Source organism: Brassica rapa, chromosome A03 (assembly GCF_000309985.2).
Source record: "Brassica rapa cultivar Chiifu-401-42 chromosome A03, CAAS_Brap_v3.01, whole genome shotgun sequence".
Classification (NCBI taxonomy): domain Eukaryota; kingdom Viridiplantae; phylum Streptophyta; class Magnoliopsida; order Brassicales; family Brassicaceae; genus Brassica; species Brassica rapa.
In genome coordinates this window covers 6,549,143-6,571,347 of record NC_024797.2, presented here as the reverse complement: position 1 = coordinate 6,571,347, position 22,205 = coordinate 6,549,143, and the positions used below count along the sequence as shown (strand labels likewise).

Sequence of the window (22,205 nt, the reverse complement as noted above, 5' to 3'; positions counted from 1 at the left end):
TTATTAAAATTTTAATATTATTAAGTTAGATACTAAGTAGGGGTTATTGGTTGTTGTATTTTTATGGATTTGAAAATTCGAACTAAATCTAGTGTTATTGGTTCTATGATTTTTAAATCTGTATTAAAATCATGTGTTATTGGTTTAATGATTCATAAATTCTATATCAAATCAAGTATTATTCAATCGCACGGATTTACTAATATATTTGATTTTATAATGGATTTGAATGGATTTGCTTGGATTTTTCTGTTAAAAATACAAAGACTCAAATCCGAGGGAAAACCTCCGGATTTGTATATTTTACTTGGATTTATAAATACTATATGGATTTCTAAATCAATCAAAATATATAAACCAATAACACCTCCTAAGCTTACTCTACCTCGTCGATATAGATGTTCTAAACACCAAGCTTCTTTCAGTTTTGGATAATTAGCTAGTCGCCATATTTTCTGATTAAAAAAAAGAAAAAGAAGTATTTAGATCTTAAATATCCTGTTATGGATTTTCAAAGATTCTCAATTATGTTTGCATATGTATGTATTACCATTAGGTATGTTTAAACATGTGATAGATTGTAGATTTTCCAGTATTTTAACTAATCCTACAGAAAATGCTAAAGGTTCATATAAATGACAAACACAATCATACAAAACAAAAGAATATATAGATCACGAAATCCACCTACTTATTTATATATTTTAACAAAAACATTTATAATTTCTAAAATTGATTCCGAAATCAAAACTAATATTTGGAACATACATACCTGGTCTTGATTTTATAATAAGAAAATTATTAATTATGCTTGAAAAAATCGATCACCGGCCTCAGCCATTAGAACCATGAGACTATCTTTTGTCAAGATAGTATAAATATAAAGTTTTGGACATGTTTTTGGAATTCCCTCTTTTTCATCTCTTTGTTTGATTTTAATTGATTTGAGTTACAATAATTATAAGAAAAGGAGTTCAATCATGCAAATATATGATGACATACCGTATGACCTCAGAGACAAGAAAAGACAAAATTTACACAAAAAGTAAGAATATTCAAACACAATTGGACCAGAAAGTAAAAAACATGGGTAGGCACATAGGATTACATATATAAAAAGAATCTATTTAACTTACATATATGTAGAAAAACAGCCAAGAAAATCTGAAAATATTTTCTTGATTCTGCTAGCTGCCCATATAACCTATAAGGCTATATATGTGCCCACTCATGTAAAAAAAGACATTCTTGATCCACATCAGATTGACACATTCACATGGATCACCACATCAATCTCTTTAATTCAAGAAAGAGAAACAACAAAAAGACACATCACAAGTTGCTCTCTCCCACTCCATGTGTAACGTGTTAATGCAATTTGCTTATTCTTCTCAATCTTAATATTCTCCACCTCTACTTCTACCTGCCCATTCTCAATGGATTCTTGACTCTTATTTCTCTGTTAAAATTAACAAAATAATAATAATTAACAAATAATCAAAATTACATAATTAAGCAAATAATTATATTTACTGTAAGTTAGTAACTTACCGAAAGATTTCTTGCAATGAAGAACGGCTTCGTAAATGGAGCTCTCCGAGTCACAAGACCTCCTCCAATAACAATCATCTGCAACACTTACTCTTGGAGACGACGTCGTTTCCTCAGAATACACTCTGCTTCTAGACAACGTCGTTAAACGGATCCTAGCGTCGAAACCGGTACCTCCGGATGATCCAGCGGATCTACATCTCCTTAATCTTTTACACAATGGCGTCAAAAAATCAAGATACCTTAACAAAACGCACTTTGAGACTCTCCTCAACGTTCTACAAGGAGACTTGCTCTGAATGTCACGTGTCTCCATCTTCCTCTTCTCTGTTTTCGTGTCCACCGGCTCATATTCTTTCTCGGTAGTTGCTGACGTGGCTTTTGATAGATAAGGCATGACGTAGCCGTCACGGAAAAGCTCGTCGGCGTGAACTAAAGAGTTATCTTCGTCGGCAAAAGAGACAAAGGTATCGAACTTGAAGCTACTTTCATGGGCTTTGTTGATGAAAAATCTTCTAGAAGGAGGCAATCTTGGGTCCATCTCGATGAAGGAAGAAGAAGAAGAATCTTCGTAGGTTTGATGATAATCATCAATGGAAGCTTCTAAAGAAGGAAAGTTAACTAACCAAGTGTAAGAGAAGCTCTCTATGGGAACTAATGCCATTGAAGCGTCTTGTTGGTTTGCTTCCATGGCCGATATTTTTTTTAAAGAAAAACTTGGGAGGAGATATATATCTGTTCTTGAGTGTATTCAGTGGTTTTTGTTGGAGACAAAAAAAATGTTTTGAGTGGAGAACATATGTTTCAGTGTCTATATATAGAGAGGAAGGGACCACACATAGAAGCAAAGATATATTATACTTTAATTTTTATAACGGTAATATATTATATTTATGTGGTTTGTTTGGTAAGAAACAATAGATATTAATATTTGGCAAGGGAAAAGAAACATAAGAGTTTGCGAGCCCATACTCACCTCTCATTATGTGCTGTTGCCTTCATCCCTTTCCTCTCATTTTATTTAGTTTATACTCTTTTCCTACAAAGTTCTTTTATTTATTTATTCCCATTGTGGCATCATATCTATCTTTTAATTAGGAATATCAAAACACTACGCATGATTATTTTAAATTCTTTTCAAGAATCATTAATAAAGAACGATGCATGTTGACCTATATCTCATGGGAATAATTGATTTGGAAGACAAGAAAACAAAATAATATACATGAAACACATATGAAATAGCTGTATTATACGTTTTAAGATGAAGAGGACCACGCGTTATAAATAAAAGAATAGAGCGTAAGGAAAGAAAAATAAAATAGTCATTTTCATAAATAAGAAAAGGTTAAAAATATTAGAATGGGAGAGGAGGAGAAATGTAGGGGAGAGAGTCGAGAGACAGAGGTCCCAGGACGTGTGGGGGTGAGAGATGAATGTTGTCGAAAGTTTAGGGGACAAAAGCCAAAAACAGAAAGTGACTTGGAGACTCATCAAAGTCTTATCTTTGGCCATTTTGCATGGTCTTTTTATGGGTTACGTCTGAGATACTCGAAATAAGGTTTTAATCGTGTAGTTTGAGAAATGCATTTAATGATATGAATCTCTCAAATCTCGAAGGGAATGTTTGTTGGTCGTCTATTGATTACAACACGAGGTATAATTAATAACACTGAGACATAAGTATCTCCTAGACATTAGAGAGGGTTTTGTTAATTATTGTCCTTGGTCTTGTTTCTTGTCAGCAAATATCCATATATTTGTCAAATGGTTTGGTCAACCAGTTATGAATACTAAGTTACATAGACAAAGTCACGTATACAATTCTTTTTTTACAACCAATTCAGTAAGCCTTTAAATTAAAGAACGTAGAATGCATTAAGGCGTAAAGAATGCCTAAACCAGACTTAACAAATAAAGATCTTCAGTTATTTATTACATGTTCGGAAGTTTTAAAACGATTGATCAACACCGAATTTAGAGAATAGAATGTTTAGTCTTACAAAATCACTTCAAAATAGCATATTGGTAAAGAAACACAAAACTTTTACTGGTGTACATAGTACATACAGATTGACACATTTATAAAAGTTTTATGAAATTCAAAATCATCTAAGCAAGTGAAAATAGCATATGAAACTATAAATACAGATTATTCAAGCAAAAAAAGTTTTATCTTTTAAGAAGCAGATTTACTGCAAACCAATAGCAATAATAAAGTCTGAAATACATATTAGTAGTATAATTTTGTTCTCTGTTATCTAAATTGTAAAGGAATTAAGAGAAATAATTGCAAAACTGCATTAGCAACCGGAAAGAATAAGTAAGAAATGGAAAAGGAAAACTTGTTTGGATTGAACAACTAGTCACTAGACTGAGTGACAAGCTGTTAACAAGCTGTTAGAACTCTCGGTAGACAGAATAATTATAAGAAATATGTCCATCCGTTTTCACTGGACATGAGTTCAAGAAACTGACCCTCAGCCACAGAAATTAACCAATGAATTCTCTAGCCTTTTGAAGCGGTGGAATATCATGGATAGTCGGTAAATTCCTGAATATATTGATCACAAACTGAACCAATTCCATATCTTCCTGGTTGAATTCATCCCTGGAAAGCATAAAGATCATTTTAGGAAAAAAGGGTTTTACACCACTTAAACCAAGTACCTCAAACACAATAAGGAGCTAAATAAATTTCTAATAATATACTAACAATTCTAAGTCCTGGATAGAGGTTTATAGCAAAACAGAAGTCACTGCAAATATGTTACTGAAAGTAATGATCTGTTGAGGACCATCATATGAGTCGGATTCTACATGCATTGTGAGAAACACCAACACCTTAACTAACAATCAGATGATTTAATGGAGTTTGAAAATAAACTACATTATATGGAGTTTGAAAATAAATATGTCATTGTTTTTCCAGAAATAAACTTCTTGTTTTAGATCCATGTAATTGGTTTTTGAAAATAAACTTCTTGTTTGAGATCTACGTAATTGTTTTTTTTGGGAGTGTAGACCTTGATGAGCATATATATATATATTGGAAAATCCATGGTCATTGAATTCTTCAAAATTAGAATACTAGCTCGGGATTCTTACAAATGAGAGCTCATCATGTTAACCAGGTTAATGACCATCATTGATGGTCAAGAAACTTATAAATACATACATCAAAATCCAAATGCATTCTTTTCCAAAATGAAAACGAAATTCAGAAGCATCAATTCTTACTTGTTGAGATTGAAACTCATAGAGAAAAGAAAAGAAACCGAATCACCCAAACCAAACAAACCATTCTAACCGATCTCGCAAGTCGCAAACCTAGTCAAAATCATAAGCTTTAAATGTAATATATTTTACAGTTCGATTCAGCCACAACATAACAATACACTGCTTGATAAACACTACAATAATTGAATTCTTGAAGGGACAAAGAGAAAGAATCAACATTCGTCTACACATTGGTGCTTTCAGATTTGCCCAAATTCTTGAATTGTTCTTGTGGCCAGTGTAAGAACGTCAAGAAACGCAGAGAAGGATGCTCGAAGAAGCCTTGCCTCTATTGCCTCAAAGTGGCTGTAAAGTTATCCAATGAGAAAATATAAAAAAAAACTAGTAAACGGACCCGAAAGATTTCCAATTAGGCATCAATCAGTTTTAAAACGATTTAAGCAGGATAGATTGACTTTGAGAAACTCACACAGAAAGCTTGTTGTTTGATACGGACATGACTCTTCTCACCTTATCAGGCTGCAACTGCATTAACGGTCACAGCATAAGAAACTATAACAAGAGTGAATTGAGAAACTTTCAAACCTCTTTATCAACAGCCAATGATGTGTACGCAATGAAAGCTTGTTGTTCCGTTTCGAAATTCACATCCAAGTTGCTGCAAATTTAGCCCATACAAAAAAAACTCTTACAAGATAATCACAGCCCGAAACTTTCTACCACAAAAAAAAAAAAAAATCAAATTGAAAAATTTCATCAAGTCTATAACAGTGTGATCCTCAAAGGGCAAACTCGTACAAAAGTAAGTGCGAAATAATCTAAATGAGCGGAGATAATGAAATTAGGTCGTATAGGCTGTTAATGTGGGTAAAGATCGAAACTTTGGACTCTAAAATCAAAGAGATTCCTTCAAACTTGCCAGACTCAAGATTTGAATAATTGAATTAGTATGTTCTATCACTAGATACAGAGAAACCAGAAGCTGAACATACCAGCTGAAATCCCAATTTTGGTTGAAAGGCGCAGTTCGAGGACCAGTTGCAGCCATGTTTTTTTGCTGCTTCCTTCCTTCTGTCAATGGAGGTTGTACCCAAAAAATAAAAGAGAGAATCAGCAAAAGGGGCTTAATGGGCCTCTGGCCCAAGACTTTTCATTACGATGTGAATTGAGGAAAGGTTCGCAAACCGTAAACAATGATCGTGAAAGGGGGTATATGCCGTGGGAATATTTTGCATGAAGGAATATTACTTTGAGCATATCAGAATCTCTACTCATTTTGCTCTCTCTCTCTCTAAAAGCTCTTTCTAGTTTTACAGAACAAGATCATTCAACAAAGCTGTTACAAGAAAAGAAAGAAAACAAGACATCATCCACGGAAGATGATTTTTGAGCTTTGGTTTCAGACAGAAGCAGTATCAGGCATGTCCTCTTCTCATCTCTTTGTTATGTTTTCTTTGTACTTCTTATTTTTAGAACTAGCTCTTGTTTTGTAACTAGAAGCTATAACCTTCATACATGGCTTTCATATATTACAACAACATGGTGAAGATTCATGAAACATAGAATGTTTAATCAAAGACCAAGAATTTCTACTGCATTAAATTGTGTTGTTTTCTTAGTGGTTATTCTTATTCAATTATCTTAAGCGCTTAATCCTTTATAGATAGCATATAGAACTTGTAAAAAATACATGTAAAGTTTCAATTGAGATTTATTATGTCTTGTATTTTACATATTACATTTCGATCAAGGTACTAAATTACAACAAATGTTCCTTGTGAAATGATTCCTCTACACATGTATATATCAACAGTTTTGTATTATTATCATCTCTTCCATGTACAAGCAGTGGTCTCTCCTTCTCTAGCTTCTTTTTTGCAGTAAAATTATCTTTTATGTTTTCATCAGCTTGATCATTGGAGAACAGCATAATTGTCTGTACGAAAACTCTGTTTAGGATAAGTCTAGTTGCTAACGTTCTACTAGTCATAGTTAAAGCAGTGAGGAGCTTCTTACCGCTCTAACAAATTGAAATGTTTGATAGGCTTGTTTGTTATGTGAGACAAGGCCCAACTTTGACGGGTTTGACGACCCTGAAAGCTCTTCTTGCATGCTCGAATGCCAAAACCAGAAGCCCTAAGAGGAAAAGTAGACATCGATGAAACTTTTCCATGATGAAAGATGGAGGAGAGACCGCATTCTTGCCTTCTGATGAGGTTCTAATCAATGCTATTCTCCTCGTGAAATAACCTGAAAGGAAACGTTGATATTAGTCTCAGAACAAGCTTCGAAAATGAAGAACAACGGTCTGAAAGAGTGGATACTTGTGCAACTCTTATACCGGGAGTTTCAGGTGTCAGGTTAGTCCAATCGGTTGGTGCTTTCTTCATTTCTGACGCCTTTATTAACTCCATAAGAGATTTATTAACCTGCAAAACTGATCAGTTAAATCCTTTTTTCCAGGTTCTGAGGAGATAGATAAGAGAGATACTGACACAAGAGCAAGAAAAACAGTTGTTCCCTCAAGAACTATTATATTATAGCAACGCTATTCTCAGAAAGAACTCAAGAGCTATCAAAACTAACAATGAGAGTTGCTTAAAATTATAATGGTCGATCAGTTACTACAGTAGTCGAGTTTTCTTCCTAATAGGCTCGCTTAGCCTTTCTTATCTTCAGATTAGTCTGAATCTGTTTCAGTCTTATATCATTTTCAATACGTTACGGTTATATAAGTATAATAACCACACACATTTACTGCAGATTGGAGGAGATTAAGGAAGCAAAGACTCGTTAGTGTTTTCAAGTCTTTAAGACAAGACTAAGAAAGTACCTCCTCTGTTCTCTCGTGGCTAACAAGATGACCACCATGAAGATCCACCATTCTAGCAACAGGATACAGCCTCTGTGCCAATCTTCTCGCGTGACGTATCTGAGCAATGACATCATGTCTGCATATAAACCCCACAAAATCAACCGGTGTGTATAGGTAAAGATTCTTTAAAGCATGATATGATTTTCTATTCCAACTGCATCTGTTGTAACATACCTTCCGTGAATGACTGAGACAAGAAATCCAGCAGAGCGGATCCGTTCGATCTCTGGTTTTGTGATTTTATGCATCCAGCAAGCATTAAGCTGGCCGTCAAGCCCGTTCTTGGACTGCATTCCAGTTTCTGATATTCCTTTTACGTATTGCTGCATTTGGCATCCCTCAAACATTAGTTATCTTTGATCATAATATCATTATTTCTCCGCATGAAACCAGTATGCTCACCTCATATAAGACATCCCTCCTTGTGTTAGTTCCTATTCGTTCTGCTAGAAAATCCTGCATTTATAATAACATCATCACACATACACTTTTGTAACCAATATATGATTCAATGTATCAACCAAAGCAATCATCTAGTCGCTCTTAACAACCGTACAGAGAATACAGCATCAAACTTTACATAGAAAGAAAATTGTAATAAAACATTCCTACTCCAACAATACAAGCCATTTTCCAGAACTCTATTCATCAAATCTATTAAACAACTGGTCTATGTAAATGTGGTTCTTATAGAATTTCGGCACACCACAGAGAAAACCGCCACCTGTGAATAATGTGTGTCCAAATCAACTTTAGCTCTTTGTTTAGGGGTCTTTGCCATCCAGAAACGTATCGCAATGGAAAGTGTTAGCCTGTCAAGCTGTAGCACATAAAAACAAATCACTTTTTACATATAAGAAACCAAAAAGATCCAACAACACATATGAACAAAACCATATAGCTATCAAAGAAGGAAGATTCAAGAAACAGCGCCATGTGTGTTACCTTGGGGAAACACTCGAAACCTCCACCAGTAACGTTAAGCAAAGCCAGAGAAAGAACCCGTTCCGGCACCATTGCAGCTAACTTACAAGCTATCATTGCTCCTGTTTCATCAAAAAGCCACCAAGAGAACAACAGTAAGAACTAAGAAGGAAGAAAACAAACAAAAGTCACTTGAATTGTCTGGAAAAAAAACTTACCCATCGAGTGCCCAATAATGTGAGCTCTCTCCCATCCCAAATGATCCAACAAACTAATTGAATCCTTTGCCATTATAGTTGTTCTGAGAGGACACAAACAAAAACCAAACAAAACCAACTTCACAATTTGTTGAATCCAAGTAAAAAGAAAGGGTCTACTCTAAAAAAAATGGAATTTTTTTAATTATATACAACTCCTCAAATTTGTAAAAAAAATAAATAAATATAACTCCGACCAGCTCTCTAACTACAGACAGGTTCTTAAGTATAGAGACTTACGTGTAGTCAGATTTGTGGGAGGGCACGGAGCTTCGACCCATACCACGATTGTCGAAAGCGCAAACCTCCATGCCTTGGCCGATTCCACAATCATCGGAAACGTCTCCATCTTCGTCGTTGGGTTTATCCGTCCCCGTTAATCCCTTGATCTGAGGACCCCACGATTCATGTGTTCCAGCTAAACCTGAACGAAAAAGGAGAAAACTTTAAGCATTTAAATCGAAAACCCAATTGAAATCAAGCTTTCAGAAAGAGAGTTCTACCTATGATGAGAAGAGCTTTGGTAGGACCGTGACCGTACGTTCTGTAGAATATCTTGACCCCCGCATTGTTCTTCAGCGTCGTCTCTGCGTCGACGACTTGTTCTTTCGCGACCTCGCAATACGGCATCGTTTTTGCTCAATGATGTTTGTCTGCCTGAGAAATCTGGGTGATGTTATTCGGATTCAGCAACAGGAAGGAGAAGATGAAAAGAGAAAAAAGAAAAAAGACTTTTATTTTCTTCTTTATAGAGAGAGTTTGGACGGCGATGGATTGTGGGTGGAGGTTGGAACTGCCACGTAAGATTGGTCGGCTGGATGGCGAGTAATGTCTAGAAAGTCGACGGTCAAATTTTGTTAACGTCAATTATTTGTGTGCTGGGCTGGGCAAAAAATCCGGATCCGAAAAACTGAACCAAACCCGATCCAAAAAAGTAGTACCAAACCCGAACCGCAATTAATTAAATATCCGAACGGGTTCAAAATTTTGGTATCTAAAAAACCGAAACCGAACCCGACCCGAACCGAAGTATCTCGGGTACCCGAATGTAACCGAAATAGATTTATATATCTAAATATATTACTTATTTTTAAATTTAATATATATTACAAACATCCAAAATATATAAGATATTTTTAAATTGTCTAAAAGACTTGAAAATATACATAAATAGTCAAAAATAAATGTCTAAAATAACTAAAATATATTCAAAACATCAAAATGCTTGAAATATATATTGATTTTCTATCCAAATATTCAAATCAAACCAATTTATATATTATTTTTAGGTATTTTGACATATATTATACAAATTTATATGTAATATATTATTTTGTTTTTTTAGATTTTGACAAATTTTAAGCATATAATGAATATTAAAATTTTTAAAATAATTTAAATGGTTATCCAGACCCGAACCGAACCCACAAAGATCCGAACCGAACCCGAACCGAAATTTAGAAATACCCGAATGGAGCTGAAATCTTTAAACCTGAAAACCCGAAACCCGATTAGATTCGAACCGAACCCGAATGGGTACCCGAACGCCCACACATATTTGTGTGTTTGAAAAATAGCACGTGTGGAAAATAATAATACTACGTCAGTCGGATTTATCCATGCAATGTTCTCCACCAAAGAAAAATATATTTGTTATTTTTGCTAGATGGATTTTTTTTTTATATTGAGAAACATTATCTACAAACATTTCAAACTATATTATTTAAAATACCTTTTTTGAGAAAATCTATTTGATGAAATAATTGTTTTTTTATTTATTAGATATCAGTATCATTTGTGGAAGCCCTTTGGTCCAGTGGTTTAACTAAGGGTTCATTAATGCTCTATATTACGAGGTTTGGGTTTTGATTCCCGGAGAAGGTGGAATTATGCGAATTAATGAAAAAAAGACTTACAAGAGATCTGCAACATGGCACAAGGAGTACCTTCAAACGTGGATCTGATAGGGCGGCTCAGATGATACAGTTAGACGTGAATTCTAATAAAACAGATAGAATTGTCAAGCTGTAAATCGTCTAATATTTTTCATAGTTTGTAATAGCAAAACAAAATCTCCCACTAGCGATGTTGTGCTGATCTTTTTCTTTTGGTGCTCAAACGCGTTTTTTTTTTTGTTCAGACCCTACTAGTTGGCCATATTTAACTCCATACAAAGGGTGCATCGAAACTTTTTTCTTTTGGGTAGTTGTTGGAATAGCGCCATTAGTTCATTACCAAGAGGCTCTACCAAATGTGATGTGGTCTTTGAGTGGAACAGAGAACAATTTAGGTTTTGTGATTATTTTGTGTAAAAACAAAGATTACTATATATTTCACTCGCTCTATTATAGAGTAATTCTATTATAAAATGAACTATTGGAGCAAATTCAACTCCATAATAGAGTTACTCTATTTTAGAGTGAAATATAGAGAAAATTATAATATTTTATTAGAGATGCCCTTATTTTTAGAGTAAAAATATTCCAATGGTAATCTATTTCCCAGTCTATAATAGTATGAAAAATATGTTTACTCCAAATATAGAGTAACTTGTTTTTTTTTTGCTCATCACTCTATTTTCTACTCTAAAATAGAGTACCATTGGAACAAACTCAAACTCTATTATATAGTTACTCTATTTTTGAGTAAAAAGTAGAGCAAACCATTGGAGATGATCTTAATAAATGTTTCTTCGTGCACACGTCGTCCTGGTGTTTCTCTGTATATTCATATACAAAAAGATACAAATTAAACATAAATAATATGATTTTTAAAAAATATTTGATTATATCACTTTAAAATAAAGTGATCCTAAACTCTTGAGTTTGCAAAAATGATACTTTGCGAAGAAAACAATGCAAAAAAAAAAACAATGCTTGGCGATGATAGATTCTGATTTTATAACACTGAGACATAAGTATCTCCTAGACATTAGAGAGGGTTTTGTTAATTATTGTCCTTGGTCTTGTTTCTTGTCAGCAAATATCCATATATTTGTCAAATGGTTTGGTCAACCAGTTATGAATACTAAGTTACATAGACAAAGTCACGTATACAATTCTTTTTTTACAACCTGTTCAGTAAGCCTTTAAATTAAAGAACGTAGAATGCATATAGGCGTAAAGAATGCCTAAACCAGACTTAAAATACAAATAAAGATCTTCAGTTATTTATTACATGTTCGGAAGTTTTAAAACGATTGATCAACACCGAGTTTAGAGAATAGAATGCTTAGTCTTACAAAATCACTTCAAAATAGCATATTGGTAAAGAAACACAAAACTTTTACTGGTGTACATAGTACATACAGATTGACACATTTATAAAAGTTTTATGAAATTCAAAATCATCTAAGCAAGCGAAAATAGCATATGAAACTATAAATACAGATTATTCAAGCAAAAAAAGTTTTATCTTTTAAGAAGCAGATTTACTGCAAACCAATAGCAATAATAAAGTCTGAAATACATATTAGTAGTATAATTTTGTTCTCTGTTATCTAAATTGTAAAGGAATTAAGAGAAATAATTGCAAAACTGCATTAGCAACCGGAAAGAATAAGTAAGAAATGGAAAAGGAAAACTTGTTTGGATTGAACAACTAGTCACTAGACTGAGTGACAAGCTGTTAACAAGCTGTTAGAACTCTCGGTAGACAGAATAATTATAAGAAATATGTCCATCCGTTTTCACTGGACATGAGTTCAAGAAACTGACCCTCAGCCACAGAAATTAACCAATGAATTCTCTAGCCTTTTGAAGCGGTGGAATATCATGGATAGTCGGTAAATTCCTGAATATATTGATCACAAACTGAACCAATTCCATATCTTCCTGGTTGAATTCATCCCTGGAAAGCATAAAGATCATTTTAGGAAAAAAGGGTTTTACACCACTTACACCAAGTACCTCAAACACAATAAGGAGCTAAATAAATTTCTAATAATATACTAACAATTCTAAGTCCTGGATAGAGGTTTATAGCAAAACAGAAGTCACTGCAAATATGTTACTGAAAGTAATGATCTGTTGAGGACCATCATATGAGTCGGATTCTACATGCATTGTGAGAAACACCAACACCTTAACTAACAATCAGATGATTTAATGGAGTTTGGAAATAAACTACATTATATGGAGTTTGAAAATAAATATGTCATTGTTTTTCCAGAAATAAACTTCTTGTTTTAGATCCATGTAATTGATTTTTGAAAATAAACTTCTTGTTTGAGATCTACGTAATTGTTTTTCTTGGGAGTGTAGACCTTGATGAGCATATATATATATTGGAAAATCCATGGTCATTGAATTCTCCAAAATTAGAATACTAGCTCGGGATTCTTACAAATGAGAGCTCATCATGTTAACCAGGTTAATGACCATCATTGATGGTCAAGAAACTTATAAATACATACATCAAAATCCAAATGCATTCTTTTCCAAAATGAAAACGAAATTCAGAAGCATCAATTCTTACTTGTTGAGATTGAAACTCATAGAGAAAAGAAAAGAAACCGAATCACCCAAACCAAACAAACCATTCTAACCGATCTCGCAAGTCGCAAACCTAGTCAAAATCATAAGCTTTAAATGTAATATATTTTACAGTTCGATTCAGCCACAACATAACAATACACTGCTTGATAAACACTACAATAATTGAATTCTTGAAGGGACAAAGAGAAAGAATCAACATTCGTCTACACATTGGTGCTTTCAGATTTGCCCAAATTCTTGAATTGTTCTTGTGGCCAGTGTAAGAACGTCAAGAAACGCAGAGAAGGATGCTCGAAGAAGCCTTGCCTCTATTGCCTCAAAGTGGCTGTAAAGTTATCCAATGAGAAAATATAAAAAAAAACTAGTAAACGGACCCGAAAGATTTCCAATTAGGCATCAATCAGTTTTAAAACGATTTAAGCAGGATGATTAACTTTGAGAAACTCACACAGAAAGCTTGTTGTTTGATACGGACATGACTCTTCTCACCTTATCAGGCTGCAACTGCATTAACGGTCACAGCATAAGAAACTATAACAAGAGTGAAATGGTAGTGAATCGAGAAACTTCCAAACCTCTTTATCAACAGCCAATGCTCTGTAAGCAATGAAAGCATGTTGTTCCGTTTCGAAATTCACATCCAAGTTACTGCAAATTTAGCACAAAAAAAAAAGAAACTCTTACAAGATAAACACAACCCGAAACTTTCTACCACAAAAAAAAAAAATCAAATTGAAAACAAACTAAATTTCATTAAGTCTATCAGAGAAAAAAAAAAGAAAAGTAAAGACCAACCAGAAGCTGAACATACCAGCTAAAATCCCAATTTTGGTTAAAAGGAGCAGTTCCAGGACAAGTTGCGGCCATGTTTTTGCTGCTTCCTTCCTTCTGTAGTTCTTCTGTTAATGGAGGCTGGCTGTACCCCCAGAAAACCTTCTTTTTTTTTTTTTTTGTGAAAACAGAGAATCAGCAAAACGGGCTTTGTGGGCCTTTGGCCCAAGACTTTTCATTGCGATGTGAATTGACGAAAGGATCTTATTATAACCAAATGGTCGTGAAAGGGGTATATGCCGTGGGAATATTTTGCATGAAGGAATATTACTTTGAGCATGTCAGAATCTATGCTCAGACCATCTCCAATGTATTTCGCTATTTTCACCTCTAAAATAGGAGAACTCTATAATAGAAGTGAGATATGCTCTAATGTATTCCCCTAAAATAGCAATCTCTAAAATATAGAGTAAAAAATAGAGGAATGCTATTTCTTCCTCTATAAATAAAGGAAAAAATAGAGATCTCTATTATAGAGAAAGAAATAGAGGTGGGTTGGAGCAACATTATCTACAAACATTTCAAACTATATTATTTAAAATACCTTTTTTGAGAAAATCTATTTGATGAAATAATTGTTTTTTTATTTATTAGATATCAGTATCATTTGTGGAAGCCCTTTGGTCCAGTGGTTTAACTAAGGGTTCATTAATGCTCTATATTACGAGGTTTGGGTTTTGATTCCCGGAGAAGGTGGAATTATGCGAATTAATGAAAAAAAGACTTACAAGAGATCTGCAACATGGCACAAGGAGTACCTTCAAACGTGGATCTGATAGGGCGGCTCAGATGATACAGTTAGACGTGAATTCTAATAAAACAGATAGAATTGTCAAGCTGTAAATCGTCTAATATTTTTCATAGTTTGTAATAGCAAAACAAAATCTCCCACTAGCGATGTTGTGCTGATCTTTTTCTTTTGGTGCTCAAACGCGTTTTTTTTTGTTCAGACCCTACTAGTTGGCCATATTTAACTCCATACAAAGGGTGCATCGAAACTTTTTTCTTTTGGGTAGTTGTTGGAATAGCGCCATTAGTTCATTACCAAGAGGCTCTACCAAATGTGATGTGGTCTTTGATTGGAACAGAGAACAATTTAGGTTTTGTGATTATTTTGTGTAAAAACAAAGATTATTATATATTTCACTCGCTCTATTATAGAGTAATTCTATTATAAAATGAACTATTGGAGCAAATTCAACTCCATAATAGAGTTACTCTATTTTAGAGTGAAATATAGAGAAAATTATAATATTTTATTAGAGATGCCCTTATTTTTAGAGTAAAAATATTCCAATGGTAATCTATTTCCCAGTCTATAATAGTATGAAAAATATGTTTACTCCAAATATAGAGTAACTTGTTTTTTTTTTTGCTCATCACTCTATTTTCTACTCTAAAATAGAGTACCATTGGAACAAACTCAAACTCTATTATATAGTTACTCTATTTTTGAGTAAAAAGTAGAGTAAACCATTGGAGATGATCTTAATAAATGTTTCTTCGTGCACACGTCGTCCTGGTGTTTCTCTGTATATTCATATACAAAAAGATACAAATTAAACATAAATAATATGATTTTTAAAAAATATTTGATTATATCACTTTAAAATAAAGTGATCCTAAACTCTTGAGTTTGCAAAAATGATACTTTGCGAAGAAAACAATGCAAAAAAAAAAACAATGCTTGGCGATGATAGATTCTGATTTTATAACTTCTTTATGATCACTTTTAAAATAGTTTATACATTTATAAATAATTTTCAAAACTTTTATAAAATATATAAGCTATTATATTTTTTTATAAAAAGATTATAGACAGATTTAAATTTTTATAGTTTATAAATAAATGATTGCTAAAGAAAAGAAAATGACAAGAACTTTTCATTATTTACACAGTTAGTTATTATAAACAATTATATTTAATATAATTGGCAGCTTATTTTAATTAATCCTAGATTCATTTTTTTCTTATCTTTAATTGAAATAAATGACAAAAAATCATCAATCAATTAAATTATAATAATTTAAATAATTTATCTTTTAATATATAGTATGATATCCTAAGAACATCATTAATATGAGATCCTGTTCAGACTATCTTCTCAAATAAGAGTTTAGTATTTTATTATCTAAATAACTTTTGATCAAGAAAAAAAAATCAAATCAGCAAAAAAAAAGCATGTGTTCATTAGTCTCAGATTATTTTTTGGGAGAGTATCTCAACCTTGATACGTTTCTATCTATGCTACCTTCTTTATTTTTCAATTTTTATTATATTATTATTATAAATACTCTCTTAAAACCCCTCATTGAGGGTGTCTTAAAAAAACATAAACTTTCAAACAAACAAAAACATAAATTAACATTTTTCTTTCTGATCAAAGCACTCTACTCTGGCTAGAAACTCCAAATTCCCAGACAATCTGAATCTTTCCTTTCTCTTCGCCAATTGTGACGGGAGTAAGTGATTTCATTTCTTTTGATCGAACATTCGGTTTTTCATCCACTTTTCTTATTACAAGAAATAAACCCTAGGCTGACTAGTCTCGTTGTGGTCTTGTTTGATTCATCTTCTAGTGAACCTTGGAATCCATCCTTATTGAAACTTTGGTTTCCAATTTTTGTTATGCAGACAAAACAGTTCAGAACAAAAGAAATATATATGGCTAGAAGAAGAAAACCGGAAGTGTGGCTTAATAATGAACTAGATAGGATAAGCGAATTGCCTGATCCTTTGATCTGTCGAGTACTTTATCATCTTCCCACAAAGGATGCTGTAAGAACGAGTGTTCTGTCCACCAGATGGAGGACTCTCTGGCTTTGGGTTCCTCGTTTAGGATTGAATTATCGAGTCTTCCAGAAAAAAGATGCCTTGGTTAATTTTGGTGACAGGTTTTTCGATTCCGACAGGGTTTCAAGCATAGACAAAGTTGAGTTAGATGTGGAGTCAAATAAAGGTGTAGATTCGAATAAAGGTGTAGATTATTACAATTCTTACGTCACACCATGGATTGATGCAGCAGTTAAGCGAAAGATCCAACATCTAGATGTTCGGACTGATCCAGATAGTCCTCATATCCCTAAATTTTGTTACAGGCGGTTTAGGGCTTATTTTCATGGGATGCCCCTAAGCCTTTATGTCTGCGAGACACTGGTATCTTTAAAACTCGATGGTGTCTTCTTGCGTGATTCAGAGTTTATTTCCTTACCTAGTCTGAGGATTTTGCACTTAATATCTATGATGAATCCCAACGAGGCCACTTTCGAGAGACTTATCTCCTCATGTCCTGTCCTTGAAGAGTTGGAAGTTGATAGCTCTCTGAATGATGACGTAAAAGTCTTTCGGGTGATCTCTAGGTCGTTGAAGAGGCTCAGTGTACAAGAATGCATGTCAGAAGTTGTGATCGATGCTCCTCGACTAGGCTTTTTGAGCATCGATTCTAGCCTATCAGGAAGCTATATGATAACCAATACTATGGATACCAATGTCAAATTTGTTATTCGCCTCGGAACTTATTTTGGGGATTTTGATGAAACAAGCATTTTATCAAACAGAAAAAGATTCTGCAATTGTCTCTCTGGCATTTCCAAGGTCAGGGATATGACGATACTTGGAGTCGGTTTGATGGTATATACAATGTTAATTCCTGTGTATATAACATGTACATATTCAATCATGAAAGTTTTTTCTAACATCCCACGTTAATTGTTTTTTCTTTTCTTGTTGCACCAAACATCATATAGGGTTATTCATGTTTGAGATGGTTACCGACCATTCTTGAGAGCTTCCCCAACCTGAAATCCCTCACCTTGGTGATGATCTGCTATATGCTATAATATTTTTTTTTCCACCTTTTAACTATGAAGATTATGCTATCTTTTTTTTTTCTTTGCATTTTAATAATCCTACGTTCTTGCCTCAGGAATGCGATGAACTTCAGTTAGAGGATATGGATGAAATCAATATTCCGTATGTGCCTCAGTGTTTGCTATCGTCTCTCGAGTTTGTTGATTTCAATGTCCCACTCTCAAGCGTTGTTGGAGAAATGAACATGGTAAGGTATATCCTCGAGAATTCGGCAATCCTCAAGAAACTCACTCTACATTTGCATAAAGATTGTTCAACAAATGATGAAATGGTTAAGAAGCTCCTCAAAATCCCTAGAGGCTCTACCAAATGTGAAGTCGTCTTCTTTGATTGGGGGAAAAAGTAGAGAACATAGTGAGTTTTTGGGATGATTTTGTGTAAAAACATTACTAGTTTCATCGGGTTGGTTGATAATGACTTTTGTTATTTTGCTATTTGGACTATTTGTTCTCTGTATCTTGTCATTATATTATTAGCCATAAAAGAACCACCACCAAAATGAAATTTGAATTTTTCATGATTAACTTGTAGCTGAAATTTATTTACAAAAACAAATAGTAATATATAATTATGGTGTTGGTGTTGGTTTTCAAGTAGTGTGTTGGTGAATTCAGTTTGTTGAAAGTCTGATACAGCTGGTGTTCAAGAAGTGAACAGAAGTCAGAGGACTAAAGGATGCTCATCTCATCGGAGAGCAACGCAAGGTTGTTTTATACTCTTGTTGTACCTACTTTGTGCTCTTGAATATATAGTTTGTTGATGTAAAGTGTAAGGCAGATACTTTTATTATGCGTTGGTAGTGTTACTGTTATGGGTACAGGCACATCAATCAGCGTCTGGGATGATCTTTGGCCCTCCCACAATGAAAAATGCAGACCAGTTGGACCAGCACCAGAAGCACATCGATCCATCAAATTAAAGTCTCATACTTATTCCTACCAAACACAACTGAGTGAGATCATGACAATTTAGAACTCATTTTACCTTTTCACAAAGAACAGATCTTGAGAATAAAACCGAGTAAGCTAGGGATACCTGACGAGCTGGTCTGGCTAAAGAATGCATCAGGAGAATACTCCACAAGATCAGGCTACTTAACATTGACACCTTTATTTGTCTTTACTCAAAAAAAAAAAAAAGACTTTACATGAGTCTTCTCTCAGGTCTACTCCAAGCAGCGATGTTAGTATATATGATATATGACATGGTTTGAGATGGACCATATATCTTGGGAGCCAAAAGTCAAAATGAACTGCAATTCAATATAATTTAAAATTAAGTTTTACAATTAGCAAATATTCTACAATATTACTTATAAACCAAATAAGCCGAAACATCAAATTAACAAAAAAAATTTTCATTCAAAATATTTTAAATTATCTGAAAAAACTAAATTACCTATATGTTTTTTTATCTAAAACATTTTAATTTTATTCAAATCATCAAATGTTTGACTAGGCAAAACTAAAAAAAAATTATCTTTATCCGTTTTTTAATTATCTGAGAAAACAGAACCAAATTGAACTCGAATTTTTATTAAATATTAGCGGCTAAAACCAAAGAAAATTTCAAATTAACCGAATGGTTTCTAAATCTCTAGAACTTAAAATCAAAAACAGAATCGACTAAAAACGGAACGCTCATGCCTAAGCTAGATCAACGCATCACAGATTCACAATAGCAGAAGACAAAAGTGAAATGACTCCACCAGTTTCACTGCGGTTCATAGCATGTAAAACCTTGGACCATTCCACGACCCCATAAACCTCTTCTCTGCTTCGTATCTGAAACGAAATCTCAGCACACCAAATCTCAATCTCACTAACAAGAACACGATCATCTTCCTTTTGGTAAGAAACCCACCAAACTGTCAGTCTTCTTCCTCCGTCCGGACTCGCCACAGATACAAAATCCGGTGGCACCGGAAACAGTCCTTCAAGTCCCTTAACTTGTCTCCACCCCATCTTGTCCCCAAGATCACACCAAGTCAAAAAACTACTCCCTAGGTGATTAACTACTCTACACAATATCTTCTCTTCAGCTATGAAGCAAGTGTTGGTTACAAAGTATCCAAAGTTTCCAAGCATGACATCCTTTTGGATATTCATCATATATGGCTCCCAAGTTCCACTCTTCGGATCATAAACCTCTCCCGAGCTCTCACGACCTCCCAACACGTAAAGTTTCCCGTCAATGAAACCGGCGGATGCGTAACTTCCTCGAGGCACTCGCATCTCAGGGAGTTTACGCCATTTTTGACAACGACAATCGAGGACAAACACTCTTCTGCTTCTTCTATGATTTACTAATCCGCCGATGAGGTAAATCTCTGAACCACTTGACACCACGGTCGGGGAATCTGGATGATGTTCGTAAGGAAACGAAGGGAGTTGTTTCAGTTTCTGGTCGGGACCTGGGGTGAGTGCGAACCAGCAAGGTTTAGTATGCCGACGAAATTTTAAATAGAGGTAGATGTGCTTCTCTGTTTTGTCCATTAGGGTTCGTGTTACGTCTAGCTCACGCGAAGAGAGGATTGATTTGCAACGCTTGGAGACGAGAGACAGAGATGGATGATGGATTCTCGAGATTCGGGCCAAGATATTGAGAGCGACGTCGTTTGGTAACGACCAAACGACGACAATGTCCGAGGAGACCCCGATGGTTTCATCTCTTCCGTCATCACCGTGTTGAAAAAGTTAGGGTTTAATTGATTGTTTTTTTTTTTGTTTTTATATATAAACTTTTTTTACAATTGCGGTCGTGTTCTTTGATCCTGGTTTGGATCCGAACCGACCAAACACGGTTAATTACATCAAGATATCAATCCGTATTAAGAGTTTCTTAAAGAAAAATCTTTCAAAAATTATACTAACAATTAACTAAGACGTTTTTCTAAAGTCAATAAATTTATTCAAAATCTCTCAAATGAGAAAATCTTAAATATATTTTTAATCTTTTTTGAAAATCTCCAATTAATCATCAATATAATTGGTGAATTTTTTTACAATCTACCATTTACAAGAGTAAAAACCATATGGCAGGTATTCATATGAAGTGTTCGAAGTTCTCATTCAACTGTGTATTATGTTGATTACATATCACCAATTTTGATTTCTGAATTGATGTTAGTCTAGTTATTGTCAATGGTTACTGTTAACAAATAATAAATATATATATAGAGAAATACTCTACGATAGCACTAAAAAAGTTTTGGTCAAAAAAAAATAGATCAGAAGGAGAAAAATGACCATAATGTTTCATTAAAGAGGTAAATATACATTTATATCCGTAGGGTTAACTAATTCAAACCTTAGAGTTTAGAGTCAATGGGTGGAGATTTGAGATTGAAGTTTAAAATTTTATAAAATAAAAAATAATTATTAAAAATTTAAAAATAAAAATTTTAAAAATAGTTTCAAAAAGTATTTTCAAAAAAAAAATTCAAAAAAAAAATTATAAAAAAGTTCAAATTTGAAAACATATAATGTAAAACTATAAATATTTTTTTTATTATTATTATTATATCTAGGGTATTAGTGTTATTTTACCTATTAAATAAAATATTTTGGTCATTTTTCTCTTTGTGATCTATTTTTGTGACCAAACTTGAAAATGATCTGTTTAAAAGAATTGTCCATATATATATATGTATAATTTGTGAAATATTTTCGCCTCAAGAAAGTTGTAGAAGCTCACTTTTCTCAGTGATATGATGCTCAGAATCCAGAGCACTGTGGAAAGCTAAACACTGGTGATAAGCCTATTTATTCAAATCTCAAGACTGCAAAAGCACACAAAGCCTTCAAAAGAAGCAAACAGAGAGAGTATAGGAAAAGACTATAGAGGCTCTATAGTAGATTAGTATAGAGCTACTCGGTCTTCCTCTTGATGAATTGGACATGCTTATAGAAGGAGAAGAGGTTCAATGCCGTAATGGGACTCATTAAAAGTAAGTGTTTCTCACAAGTCTATTGCAAGAGAATAGCTTATTAAGAAATCTCTTCTTCTTTCCAGTGTAACACAACACATATATCTACATATAAGAGAATTGGTGTGAATTATGTAATATTTTCATTTTTGATAAATAAATCTATATTTTTTTCCTTCGTTTTTTTTCCCTTTTTGAAACCTGATAATAGTGTTTTTTTTTTGGTTTAAAT

General features: G+C 33.7%; 6 protein-coding genes across 13 annotated transcripts; 1 reads left to right on the top strand and 5 right to left on the bottom strand.

Annotated features, from left to right (window-relative positions):
- Positions 1-978: 978 nt before the first annotated feature.
- LOC103857107 (probable membrane-associated kinase regulator 6) lies at positions 979-2,828 on the bottom strand. Its single transcript, XM_009134261.3, has 2 exons — positions 1,552-2,828; positions 979-1,459 (listed from the first exon to the last, which is right to left on the bottom strand). Exons 1-2 carry the CDS (start codon positions 2,240-2,242, stop codon positions 1,452-1,454), a joined length of 699 nt encoding a protein of 232 aa, XP_009132509.1. The 5' UTR covers positions 2,243-2,828; the 3' UTR covers positions 979-1,451.
- A 2,043-nt stretch (positions 2,829-4,871) lies between these two features.
- On the bottom strand, positions 4,872-5,921 carry LOC103857106 (EKC/KEOPS complex subunit LAGE3). The gene is made up of 4 exons (XM_009134260.3): positions 5,784-5,921; positions 5,377-5,449; positions 5,261-5,316; positions 4,872-5,136 (listed from the first exon to the last, which is right to left on the bottom strand). The coding sequence occupies exons 1-4, from the start codon at positions 5,837-5,839 to the stop codon at positions 5,031-5,033; spliced, it is 291 nt and encodes a 96-aa protein (XP_009132508.1). The 5' UTR covers positions 5,840-5,921; the 3' UTR covers positions 4,872-5,030.
- Positions 5,922-6,462: 541 nt separating this feature from the next.
- On the bottom strand, positions 6,463-9,649 carry LOC103857105 (putative aminoacrylate hydrolase RutD). 7 transcript variants are annotated; one of them, XR_004456363.1, is made up of 12 exons: positions 9,351-9,647; positions 9,088-9,271; positions 8,809-8,891; positions 8,612-8,712; positions 8,391-8,486; positions 8,069-8,122; positions 7,841-7,989; positions 7,625-7,742; positions 7,116-7,220; positions 6,997-7,041; positions 6,808-6,927; positions 6,463-6,740 (listed from the first exon to the last, which is right to left on the bottom strand). XR_004456363.1 is itself a non-coding variant. In XM_033287866.1 (12 exons), exons 1-11 carry the CDS (start codon positions 9,475-9,477, stop codon positions 6,845-6,847), a joined length of 1,128 nt encoding a protein of 375 aa, XP_033143757.1. In that variant the 5' UTR covers positions 9,478-9,649; the 3' UTR covers positions 6,463-6,740; positions 6,808-6,844. The 7 variants fall into 7 exon arrangements, 3 of the variants coding, with proteins under 3 accessions (XP_033143757.1, XP_009132505.1, XP_009132504.1); XR_004456362.1 differs by having other exon boundaries at positions 6,463-6,727; XM_033287866.1 differs by having other exon boundaries at positions 7,133-7,220; positions 9,351-9,649.
- A 3,762-nt stretch (positions 9,650-13,411) lies between these two features.
- On the bottom strand, positions 13,412-14,425 carry LOC103847756 (EKC/KEOPS complex subunit LAGE3-like). Its single transcript, XM_033287712.1, has 4 exons — positions 14,155-14,425; positions 13,919-13,991; positions 13,792-13,847; positions 13,412-13,668 (listed from the first exon to the last, which is right to left on the bottom strand). Exons 1-4 carry the CDS (start codon positions 14,208-14,210, stop codon positions 13,563-13,565), a joined length of 291 nt encoding a protein of 96 aa, XP_033143603.1. The 5' UTR covers positions 14,211-14,425; the 3' UTR covers positions 13,412-13,562.
- Positions 14,426-14,679: 254 nt separating this feature from the next.
- Positions 14,680-21,500, top strand: LOC103857104 (putative FBD-associated F-box protein At5g53635). Of its 2 annotated transcripts, XM_009134255.3 has the most exons (4): positions 14,680-16,637; positions 16,810-17,805; positions 17,922-17,990; positions 18,101-21,461. In XM_009134255.3, the coding sequence occupies exons 2-4, from the start codon at positions 16,840-16,842 to the stop codon at positions 18,389-18,391; spliced, it is 1,326 nt and encodes a 441-aa protein (XP_009132503.1). In that variant the 5' UTR covers positions 14,680-16,637; positions 16,810-16,839; the 3' UTR covers positions 18,392-21,461. The 2 variants fall into 2 exon arrangements, with proteins under 2 accessions (XP_009132503.1, XP_033143602.1); XM_033287711.1 differs by having other exon boundaries at positions 14,680-17,805; positions 18,101-21,500.
- On the bottom strand, positions 19,710-20,540 carry LOC103857237 (F-box/kelch-repeat protein At5g03020-like). The gene has a single exon (XM_009134413.1). It carries the CDS (start codon positions 20,538-20,540, stop codon positions 19,710-19,712), a length of 831 nt encoding a protein of 276 aa, XP_009132661.1.
- Positions 21,501-22,205: the final 705 nt, after the last annotated feature.

Coding starts and splice junctions, on each gene's coding strand:
- LOC103857106 (XM_009134260.3), bottom strand. CDS start 5,839: ATGGCTGCAACTGGTCCTCGAACTGCGCCTTTCAACCAAAATTGGGAT. Junction 5,450..5,783: donor CAAAATTGGGATTTCAGCTG/GTATGTTCAGCT, acceptor CTAAATTTGCAG/CAACTTGGATGTGAATTTCG. Junction 5,137..5,260: donor TCAAACAACAAGCTTTCTGT/GTGAGTTTCTCA, acceptor ATAACTTTACAG/CCACTTTGAGGCAATAGAGG.
- LOC103857107 (XM_009134261.3), bottom strand. CDS start 2,242: ATGGAAGCAAACCAACAAGACGCTTCAATGGCATTAGTTCCCATAGAG.
- LOC103857105 (XM_009134256.3), bottom strand. CDS start 9,477: ATGCCGTATTGCGAGGTCGCGAAAGAACAAGTCGTCGACGCAGAGACG. Junction 9,272..9,350: donor CAAAGCTCTTCTCATCATAG/GTAGAACTCTCT, acceptor TTTTTCGTTCAG/GTTTAGCTGGAACACATGAA. Junction 7,042..7,132: donor CCTGACACCTGAAACTCCCG/GTATAAGAGTTG, acceptor GTTTCCTTTCAG/GTTATTTCACGAGGAGAATA.
- LOC103857104 (XM_033287711.1), top strand. CDS start 16,804: ATGCAGACAAAACAGTTCAGAACAAAAGAAATATATATGGCTAGAAGA. Junction 17,806..17,921: donor TACTTGGAGTCGGTTTGATG/GTATATACAATG, acceptor AACATCATATAG/GGTTATTCATGTTTGAGATG. Junction 17,991..18,100: donor ACCTGAAATCCCTCACCTTG/GTGATGATCTGC, acceptor TTCTTGCCTCAG/GAATGCGATGAACTTCAGTT.
- LOC103847756 (XM_033287712.1), bottom strand. CDS start 14,210: ATGGCCGCAACTTGTCCTGGAACTGCTCCTTTTAACCAAAATTGGGAT. Junction 13,848..13,918: donor CATTGGCTGTTGATAAAGAG/GTTTGGAAGTTT, acceptor CCGTTAATGCAG/TTGCAGCCTGATAAGGTGAG. Junction 13,669..13,791: donor TCAAACAACAAGCTTTCTGT/GTGAGTTTCTCA, acceptor ATAACTTTACAG/CCACTTTGAGGCAATAGAGG.
- LOC103857237 (XM_009134413.1), bottom strand. CDS start 20,540: ATGGACAAAACAGAGAAGCACATCTACCTCTATTTAAAATTTCGTCGG.